Raw genomic sequence first — 11,305 nt, 5'->3', positions numbered from 1 at the left:
GGACTCTTCAAGGCTATTAATATGGTGGTAAGTAGGGGTGTAGCTATAAGTAACGGTCACACCCAGAGTCTGGAGCCTGAGGTTAATTCTGCTCCCCTGCAGTTCGATGTTCCCTACCGTTACACTACCAATACTCTGCAATGCCCAATGGTCCATGCCATCTACAATTCGTCAGGTTCTTGGACAATCATGATACATATACTACAAGCATAATAAAGCACTTTATATAATAACAATAGCAATATATAATAACATTACATCAGTTCGTAGATAGCTCCCACCCATTTTAAGAGCTGCTTGGCCTTAACCTGAACCTCCAAACCATAAAGTACAAAATTGGGTCGATGCAGCTGTTGACGCTGGCCAATGGTCTCGTTGACTTGTAGGCGGCGTTAACCATATTCAAAATATAACATGGCGCAAGGTCCACTTTACGGTAGTAGTAATACAAAGTCCTGGTGACATGAAATGGTAAGAAACATATGATGAAGACCAACATGACTGTGATGATCATCTTGATGGACTTCCTCTTGGACCTGGAGGTCTGAGTAGAGCTCGCCGTTGGCTTGACAAGAACGTAAATCATGTAACAATTGCATACAATGAGCGTGGTGAAGGGCAAGCAGAAGAGCAAGACCAAGTTGACGGTGCTGTAGGCGACAAACTGGTCAAAAAGATCAACGTTGGAGGTGTCATGGCACACGGTGCTGCTACCGCTCATACTGGTAGAAACAAAATAAAAGGTGGGGGATTGCATGACAATCACGACAACCCAGATGCACACTGAGGCTATCCTTGCGTAACGGATAGGGCCCCAAAGTGGGAAGTGCAAGGGGTAGCATACGGCCAGGAATCGGTAAATACTGATACAAAGTAAGAAGAGGATGCTGCAGTATAGGCTGGTGTAGAAGAGGAAACGGACAATCTTACACAAGACCTCACTGAAGGGCCAGTCATTGGCTTTGGAGTAATAATACGCCAACAATGGCAAGGACAAGACATACAAGAAGTCCGATAGCGCCAGGTTGAACATGAAAATGTTGACCACTTTCCACGGTCGAATCCGAAATATAAAGATGTAGAGGGCGATGACATTGAGGATGAAACCGAAGACGAATACGATTCCATAAGCCACGGGAAGGAGGATATACTTGAAGTCCTCTTCAAAGATACATCTGTAGGTCAAGTTATCATTTTCAGAACTGTCATCCATGGATCAAGGACAAGTGACTGCAAGAGGAAATGGAGAAGGAAGTTATAGAACAAGTACATGTCAAAGAGTCTTACAAAAAGGCCAATACCTGGGGCACAGCACTCAACCCCCACCGGGCTCCTGATCAGCCAACGAATGGTGTCTTGTATGTCCCTCTCCTCAGATGAGTAATACAACTTTCCAAATGATTATTGCGTTCTGCCACTTAGTGACAAGGAAATAATCACTTATAGCTAGATGAAGACCCAAGAAGGAGGTGTGGAGCAAACCAAAGCTGTGACAGAGGTCTGAGTCCCAGGTGGGAGCCTTGGGCCACAGCCTTAGGATGGTTAACTAGGCAATATAGTGGGGGGTGCTGCCAATGAGGTGAACCTACCAGATGGTGGTTGGCTTGTATAGGGGAACCTAAACCAACAGTGCATTGGCGCAACACTCCAGAGAGAACGTCTCAGATAATGTGATGAAGAACCCGACTTCTCCTATTCATACAATTAAAACCAGTAGTAAAACACGTTTGGGGTTGAGCTTCTTCATCAGTCACACTGGGGGGACATTATTGGTCTTGGTGCATGATCTGAATGTACCCAAAGCATTAGAAAGGGATGCTGGGATAACCATCGGCTTCACTGCTCCCGATTTCCTCTCTCTCGTGATTCTGCACCAAGACCAGAAGCTCAGGGGTCATTAATGAATGTGTTTGTTTCTCATCTGTCATTCAGTTGATGCATTCAGAAAACGAAATGACGATCAGACTGCGTAAACAGGGAGTCAATTATTTATGAATGACTGTCTGTTTACTGTGAATCGAGGTGAGCGGGCTACAATGACCTCTTGCCCGCTCACCCTCGGGAACGGTTATGGCTGAGACGACCTGTTAGGCATCTGCATCCAACAGGTCATCCCATGTAAACCCTTATCCATAGATTAAATGGTGAAAGTCTGATATGTGGAGTCCCACTGCTGATCCCCCACATCAATCTCAACAACGAGCGTCCAGTGTTCCCCTCTCACTGTGAGTTCACTGCACCGTGCCACTCCATTCATACCCACTGCGACTACTGAGTGCTTGTGATCGACCATTTCCATAGGCTCCATTGAAATGAAATCCATCATGAGAAGAGGGAGACATGGGACCCCCATTATCAGTGGTGAGACCCCTACCAATCAGATTTTTATCCTCTATTCTTTGGACAGGTAATAAAAGTCAATTGTGGTACAACCCCTTTAAGAAGGATCAGACTGGTTGAATAAAACCAAAACCTCATAAACTCAGCTGAGTAAGCAAGTTTATATGGGGTGATGAGATAGCTGCTAGCCAAACGTTCTCGACCAAGTGGTCCAATGTGTGTGACCAGCGTTGCCCTGATCTGACTGCACACATGCGTTTCCGACAATCCTTCCTATTTATGGCATCTTGGCATCCCAAAGACATCAGGAAGCTCTATAAATAGTGCGCCAATTTCATCACAAATTTAAGCAGAGTCACTTGGTTAATAGACCAGAGGACGTAGCATCATGACATTTGGTTATTAGTTGTGGGGTGTGTTTGGACCCCACAACCTCCCCTTTCGTTAACCACTTGCTGCACAACAATATAACCCTTTCCAATCCACTGTCTGACGTCTAAAGACATTCTGATTTAAGGCTGTACAGCTCCGATGTCGGAAGACATCCAGCAGGGTATTCTTACTGGCCGCTCTATTGTCAGGGGACTCTCCAGCATGTCCCATATCGCAGTACTGGCTCTAGCCAGCCGATGGCGGCATTGTATAATGGCAGAAAGAAAAAGCCGCCTAGGAAACCCTGAATCCAAAATTGGATTGCAAAGGGTTAATAAAGGTATTTTCCCTTTGGAGGGAGTAGACCTGACTTCAGACACTCACCTTTATATCACTTTATCAGATGGGGTAGAATTGGAGAGCAGTAGTTTGATTGCTTCCATCTTGTCAGCATAGTTGCAGACCTGATCAGGCAGAGAAGAAGACGTGTTAGATGATTTTACAGCCATACATTTTCTGACTATTTATTGTAGAAACAGCACCACCCTTGTCTACAGGTTGTGTTTGGTATTACAACTCAGCTCCATACTCTTCAATTGAGCTGAACTGCAATACCAGACACAACCCCCATATAGGTGTAGCACTGTCTGTTTATGAAAACTACAATGTATTTCTAATTCAGGACAAGCGCTTAAAGGGGTTTTCCAACATTTAAAAAAGTGCCCCAGGGTAGGGGATGGTGTAAAGAAAATATAAAATAGCCATTAACTACCCATTCACATTGTCTCAGATCTGATCTCCTCCATACCCCACTGATACAAGAAGCACTTACATCACACTAGTTGTTGATTGCAGCCGATCACTAGCCTTAGTGGTCATGTGTGCAGGAAAGACAAGTGACCGCTAAGGGCACGGATTGGTGGGCCATGACCATGACAAAATCACTTCCTATACCAGCAGAGAACGTATTGGAGGGGTCTGGGCTGCTGATGCTGGACTGGAGGCAAATTAAGAGGGTGAGTAATGGCTATTTTATATTTTCTACAGCATTCCTTACCTTAGAAAACCCTCATGATGTTAAAAACCTGTTTAAGTGCCCTGAATTGACACAACCTAAACATTCCTGAGTTTCCATAATCCACGGATCAGAGTCCTACACTGCAGTTCACATACTGCGAAACAAGCATGACTTTTACCAACCAGCCCGGATTTGTATATTGTAGGCCGTAGAAGCGCCACATGATCTGATTGTCTTCTTTTTGTATAAACAGATTAATCTTTACATCACGAAATATCAGCTGCTCTGCAAAGAACTAAGATGTAATACATTGTGTATCTCCTACTAGGCAATAAAAGAAAAAGTGCTGATGGGGTTGGTGTGAACCCATGGCGGTACCCCATGAATCCAGACCTTATAGGCAGCTACGGATATAATCATGTCCTATGTGAATACAAACATGCAACCGTCCCATAAGCTGCCATTCACATTTCAACAAAGGTTATGAACCTTATTAGAATTCTCATAAATGTATTAATAGCAACATATAATTTATATTAAGGTTAACCCTTTCCAATCCACACTCTGACGTCTTCCAACATTCTAATTGAAGCCTGTATAGCTTTGATGTTGGAAGACGTCCAGCAGGGTATTCTTACTGTATATTACTGGCCGCTCTGTTGTCGGGGTCCTCTCCAGCATGTCATATACTGCAGAACTGGCTCTAGCCAGCAGATGGCGCCATTGTAAAATGACAGAAAGAGAAAGCCTCCTAGGAAACCTTGAATCCAAAATTGGACTGTAAAGGGTTAAAGGTAGTGTATGAAATAATCTTAAGAATGTTTAACAATGTTCATGTTGTGTTGCTTTAGAACAGAAGTTACAGCCATTCAGAAGGAAAAGGACATTGATTTCCCTGTGAGAATGTAGTGAATGTATCATTAGTGAAACGTTTTAAATATGTACAATGTGAGTCATCCACGTTAACCCCTTAGTGACGCGGCTTATTTTGGACCTTAGGACACAATGGTGATTTGGGGATTTTCAGCTCCACTTTTCAAAAGCCATACATGTTTCATTTCTCTGCCGATGTGGCCGTATGAGGGCTTGTTTTTGCATCGCTGCAAGTCCTATGACTTCTTCATGTTCCCACCGATGGGCTCTGTGTGAGCGTGTTTTTACATAACAAACTGTAGTTTTATTGATACCATTTTGGGGTGCAGACAGCTTTTGTATTTTTAGCATTTTTGGGAGGCAAATTGAACAAAAAAAAGCATTTTGCCTCCGTTTTTCTTGTTTTTGTGCAGGATAAAAGGTGCGTTAAGGATGCGGCGATACCAAATATGTTTTTTAATTCTTTTATCAACAGTGAAGAGAAAAAGTGCGCAAAAAGTTTTTTCATTCACTAATTTAGGGCTTTTTTACCGTTTTCATTGTCTTTTTTGATGTCCCTATAGAGACATAAAATCCTATGGCCGCATTGATATCACACTGCAGTACTTCTGTACTGCAATGCATCATCATATTGTTAGCAATCATAGGCAATAGGCAGATCTGGACGCTGTTGTCTGACATCTGGAGGCCATGACGATCTATGGGCCCTCCGTGATTACATGGTGGATGGCCGATGACATCACAGCAGGAGTGCCCCCCCCCCCCTCTGGGAGCACTTTACACGCCGCGATAAACATTGATTGTGGCATTTAAGGGGTTAACAGCGGGAAAGTGGTGTTCGCACTGATCCCCTCTGTTGCAGCTGAAGGCTGGCCATCAGTCACAGCCGGCTCCCGCTGTGGATGGCACAGGCGCAGAAGCTAAGCATGCGCCATCCATAGGGCATAACGCCACTTTGTATTGCAGAAACTGCTTCCCACTCAGGGCTGGAAAGGGTTAAAGGGCTTTTCTTAAGATTTATTACCAGGATAGGGGATAACTTTTTGATTGGTGCGATGCGACCGCTGGAACCAGAGAAAGGGAGGGGGGGCAGTGTACCCCTGAATACACGGTTGACCGCGCACGCTGTCGCTCCATTCATCGCAGTGAGAATGCCTGACGGGTTGGGAGATCTTGTGTAACCGCCTATTAGCGCGCCACGAGTCATTTAATATTCCTGTATTACGGATCGTTACTGTATCATTAAAGTTCATGTCATTCTATAATTAAGATCCGCCCTGGAATTCAGCGTAAGTCCGCGCCGCCGCATGCTTCCAGTTCTGCTCACTCAGTATCGCTCCACACCCGCGGTTACTACACATGTCAGCGGCTGTCATCATGCCTTGTGCGCCATTCCCTGCAGGCTGATGCCGTCCACCTGCCAATTATTACATTACTGTACAGATAGTAGTCAGAGGGCGCCCCCATGTGTACACAGCGCAGCGGTGTCCCGCAAGGTAAGAGGGTTAATAGCCCCATTATGGTAGGGTGTGAGGTAGCGGGCAGCGGGGGCGCCTCGTAAATAAGTGTAGATGGGGAAGCGGACGCCGTATGCATTACATAACCGGCAATCCCAGAATATATCTACGAGCGGAACCACGTATATTACAGAGGGGGAGGGGGCGGTTGGATGATACTTCATTAGTCTCATATACAACGGCTCAGCAGACAGTATCACACAGGATAGGATTAGATACACAGCTCAGCAGACAGTATCACACAGGATAGGATTAGATACAGCGGCTCAGCAGACAGTATTACACAGGATAGGATTAGATACACGGCTCAGCAGGCAGTATCACACAGGATAGGATTAGATACACGGCTCAGCAGACAGTATCACACAGGATAGGATTAGATACACGGCTCAGCAGACAGTATCACACAGGATAGGATTAGATACACGGCTCAGCAGACAGTATCACACAGTATAGGATTAGATACACGGCTCAGCAGACAGTATCACACAGGATAGGATTAGATACATGGCTCAGCAGACAGTATCACACAGGATAGGATTAGATACACGGCTCAGCAGGCAGTATCACACATGATAGGATTAGATACACGGCTCAGCAGACAGTATCACACAGGATAGGATTAGATACATGGCTCAGCAGACAGTATCACACAGGATAGGATTAGATACACGGCTCAGCAGACAGTATCACACAGTATAGGATTAGATACACGGCTCAGCAGACAGTATCACACAGGATAGGATTAGATACATGGCTCAGCAGACAGTATCACACAGGATAGGATTAGATACACGGCTCAGCAGGCAGTATCACACATGATAGGATTAGATACACGGCTCAGCAGACAGTATCACACAGGATAGGATTAGATACATGGCTCAGCAGACAGTATCACACATTGTAGGGTTAGATACACAACTCAGCAGATAGTGTCACACAGGATAGGATTAGATACACGGCTCAGCAGACAGTATCACACAGGATAGGATTAGATACACAACTCAGCAGATAGTATCACACAGGATAGGATTAGATACACAACTCAGCAGATAGTGTCACACAGGATAGGATTAGATACAGCAGCTCAGCAGACAGTATCACACAGGATAGGATTAGATACAGCGGCTTAGCAGACAGTATCACACATTGTAGGGTTAGATACATCGGCTCAGCAGACAGTATCACACATGATAGGATTAGATACACAGCTCAGCAGACAGTATCACACATTGTAGGGTTAGATACATCGGCTCAGCAGACAGTATCACACATGATAGGATTAGATACACAACTCAGCAGATAGCATCACACAGGATAGGATTAGATACAGCAGCTCAGCAGACAGTATCACACAGGATAGGATTAGATACACAGCTCAGCAGACAGTATCACACAGGATAGGATTAGATACACAGCTCAGCAGACAGTATCACACAGGATAGGATTAGATACACAGCTCAGCAGACAGTATCACACAGGATAGGATTAGATACACAGCTCAGCAGACAGTATCACACATTGTAGGGTTAGATACACGGCTCAGCAGGCAGTATCACACAGGGTAGGATTAGATATACAGTTTAGCAGACAGTATCACACATGATAGGATTAGATACACGGCTCAGCAGGCAGTATCACACATGATAGGATTAGATACACGGCTTAGCAGACAGTATCACACAGGATAGGATTAGATACACAACTCAGCAGACAGTATCACACAGGATAGGATTAGACACATGGCTCAGCAGACAGTATCACACAGGATAGGATTAGATACACGGCTCAGCAGACAGTATCACACATGATAGGATTAGATACACGGCTCAGCAGGCAGTATCACACATGATAGGATTAGATACACGGCTCAGCAGACAGTATCACACAGGATAGGATTAGATACACAACTCAGCAGACAGTATCACACATGATAGGATTAGATACAGCGGCTCAGCAGACAGTATCACACAGGATAGGATTAGATACACAGCTCAGCAGATAGTATCACACAGGATAGGATTAGATACATAGCTCAGCAGACAGTATCACACAGGATAGGATTAGATACACAGCTCAGCAGACAGTATCACACAGGATAGGATTAGATACACGGCTCAGCAGACAGTATCACACAGGATAGGATTAGATACATGGCTCACCAGACAGTATCACACAGGATAGGATTGGATACACAGCTCACCAGACAGTATCACACACGGCATTAGATACATCGGTTCACCAGACAGTATCACACACGGCATTAGATACATCGGTTCAGCAGATAGTATGGCACACGTCGGGTCCCCAGCTGTACTCGTCTTTCGGGTGGCGCGGCCGCTCTCAGTCTGCGCTGTGTTTGTCAGTCGCCTGTTTTGAAACTCCTGTGAATTAATAACCTGTTCTCTCCGCTATTACACAACCGGCGGTGCAGCCGGATGAGACGGCAGAAGCGCTGGGGACCGAAAACACGGACGGAATTACGCCGCAGGACGCAGCTAAATCCGCAGCCGGAGTACAAACCATTCTCAAATCCGCATCAAAATCCGCAGCTCGCCGGTGGATTGTGGTGCAGAATTTAGCGGGGCCTGCGGGGCGTCGGGCGGCCCGTGGGAAAGGTCGCTTACCCCCCCTCCACCGTACATACAGCGACCGTCATGGAGGCTGCAGCCGGCTGCCAGTATACAACTTTCACTCATCGGCTACTTACCTGCTGAGGTTGTCATTACAAGGTGATGAAACCAAAGAAAGACTTTCCTGATGGGACACAGAAGAGTAATTGTTTGTGGCCTCGCAGCACTCAGTGGTTTCCATCACCGCCCCTATCTGTGCCATCCTTCTACATCGATCACTCAGCTCTGCTACATCCACACTGATTACTCTGCTATGTTGATATATTACCAGCCTTGTCAAAGGCAGGACAGGAAATCGGTTCTGTGTTACTGCACCAGAAATAAGGGGAAGCGCTAGGGATGCAGTGGACTTTGTGGATGTAGCAGAGCTGATTTTGTAGGCTGTAGTATGGTTGTGTTTGTCAGCTGTTGTAGAATTGTGTTTCTCAGAGGTTGCAAAACTGTCAGTCATTTCACAAGCCAGTTCAGCGGTTAACAGTTATTCTAGAATCGTGTTTGTCAGATGTAGCAGATCTGAGTTTGTCATCTGTTGCAGAATTGAATGGGTCAGACGCAAATTAATCAGAATAAGCAGAGCAGAGTTTGCAGCTGTTGAAGAACTGTTGTTTGTCAGATGTAGCAGAATTGAGTGTATTAGATGTAGTAGAACTAAGTTTGTGACGTGCTTAAGGATGAGTTTGGCAACTGTTGCAGAATCGAGTTGGTCAGATGCAGCAGAGATAAAGTAAAATAAGCAGAGCTGAACTTGTTGCATGCAGCAGAGCTGAGTTCGTCAGCCGTTACAGAACTACGTTTATCGGATGTGGCGACTATTGCAGAACTGATTTGGTAGATTGAGCAGAGTTGGTCAGGCTCAGCAGGGACACATTTGTAAAACTAATAGGGCTGAGTTTGTCAGATGCAGCAGAGCTGAGTTTGTCACGACTTGATCTCAATCTGCGATTTGATCCACTGGGTGACAGAAGTTTTATTCTTCATCCCCCGCAAACAAAATGTCCATGGTACAGGGGATCAAACCAGGTGTGCAGATATACCTGCTCAGTCTTTCCGATGTAGCAGAGCTGGATTTGTCCTTCATTCCCATTGTTACATTGTGGGTAATTACTGTATGATTTATTGCTACATCTGTATCCGGTCGTTACAAGAAAGGACCTTATTGGGCTGCATTAGTGTGTGAAATGAGCTGCAGAGCACAGAGAAGAGTCATATAGGGGATATATAGGTGACAGTATATGATCGGCGGTGCCGTATATGATTGGCGACGCGTTTCGGACACTTACCTTCCATCCTGCTGCTCCAGATTTCCAGCTTCGTGAACTTTCCCAGACAAGGTTTTGCAGCTCTGTGTAAACAGAAGTAGATGATTTACCTCTGATCAGGGTGAATCACGGAGCTCCACCTTCTATGAGTATGTGACTCCGGAGCGCAATGCGGACTGCGATTCGGCTGGTGGAACGGAGCCTATAAATACATTACAAGCCGCTCCGGGATGGAGATGACAGATACAAAGTATCACTTGTCTGCTTATTGATATCACTTGCCTGCTTATTGGTGGGAACCTTACTGCACCCCAGGGGGGTAATTAGCGGGAAAGGGGGCGTGATATTCCCATCAAGCGGAGCCCGGGTAGGGGGGGGTGTTCGTGACTATATAGAGGACATTCTGGTCAACCATCAGTGTGAGTGTGGGGTGATAGGGCCCTCCAGTAAAAATCACCCCGGGGCCCCTGTACGGCTATACCCAAATGTTACCTGATCCCCGATCACAAATTCCCGGCCACACATTCTCCGTACACATCAATGGAAAGGCGTCTACACGGACGTACATAGGGGACACGGCAGGGGAGCTTTGGAGGACCCCCATCCACCCGACGAGGGGGATTCCAGAGGTGAGGCCACACGTAACAACCACAGCGTGGCCGAAAACTGCGCCGAAATGCAGTTTTATCGTAAACCAGCAGTTTTTAAACTGACTTTTAATGTCCGTGCGGTTTGGCAGGTGAGCAGCAGTTTAACCCCTTAATGCCCCAGGACGTACAGTCACAGCATGCAGGGCGGGGTTTGTATAGAGCGAGATCGGCAGCCGATCGCCCTCCATATAACGCGGGTGCCGCTCTCTTTGAGCCATGATGAGCATGAACGCTGATTTTGGCTGTTAACTCTTTGAACACTGCTTTTAATTCTGGCAGCGGCATTTAAATGCCCCAAGCGATATTCCAGGATCCCGAACGCCCCCCGACGCAATGAGGTGCCTTCAGTTGCCATGGCAGCCGGAGGCCTTCTGAAGGCTCCCAGGACTACCATGGCTGATCGCCTGTGGTGTGGCTTGATAGACTGGCTGTGAGAATGTGGTATAATGTAATACTATAGTATCACATTATACTGCAGCAGCGATCAAACAATCACAAGTTCAAGTCCCCTCTGGGAAATAAGATAATGAGTTTGAAAGACTTTTATTAAGTAATAATTAAAAGGTAGTAAAAGGTGTTTTTTAAAGAAAACTAAATATTTTCGACAGAATATATCTAAAAAAAACACATTTGGTGTCGCTGC

The 11,305-nt window shown here is 45.7% G+C and overlaps 1 protein-coding gene across 7 annotated transcripts; it reads right to left on the bottom strand.

The window, feature by feature from the left end:
* Positions 1-202: 202 nt before the first annotated feature.
* Positions 203-10,203, bottom strand: LOC136589581 (P2Y purinoceptor 2-like). 7 transcript variants are annotated; one of them, XM_066588317.1, is made up of 3 exons: positions 10,123-10,203; positions 3,097-3,176; positions 203-1,230 (listed from the first exon to the last, which is right to left on the bottom strand). In XM_066588317.1, the coding sequence occupies exon 3, from the start codon at positions 1,211-1,213 to the stop codon at positions 287-289; it is 927 nt and encodes a 308-aa protein (XP_066444414.1). In that variant the 5' UTR covers positions 1,214-1,230; positions 3,097-3,176; positions 10,123-10,203; the 3' UTR covers positions 203-286. The 7 variants fall into 7 exon arrangements, with proteins under 7 accessions (XP_066444414.1, XP_066444409.1, XP_066444408.1 ...); XM_066588312.1 differs by having other exon boundaries at positions 10,034-10,187; XM_066588311.1 differs by lacking the exon at positions 10,123-10,203 and adding an exon at positions 8,831-9,079.
* Positions 10,204-11,305: the final 1,102 nt, after the last annotated feature.

This window comes from Eleutherodactylus coqui, chromosome 1 (genome assembly GCF_035609145.1).
Source record: "Eleutherodactylus coqui strain aEleCoq1 chromosome 1, aEleCoq1.hap1, whole genome shotgun sequence".
NCBI lineage: Eukaryota > Metazoa > Chordata > Amphibia > Anura > Eleutherodactylidae > Eleutherodactylus > Eleutherodactylus coqui.
This window is presented reverse-complemented; position numbering and strand designations above follow the sequence as displayed.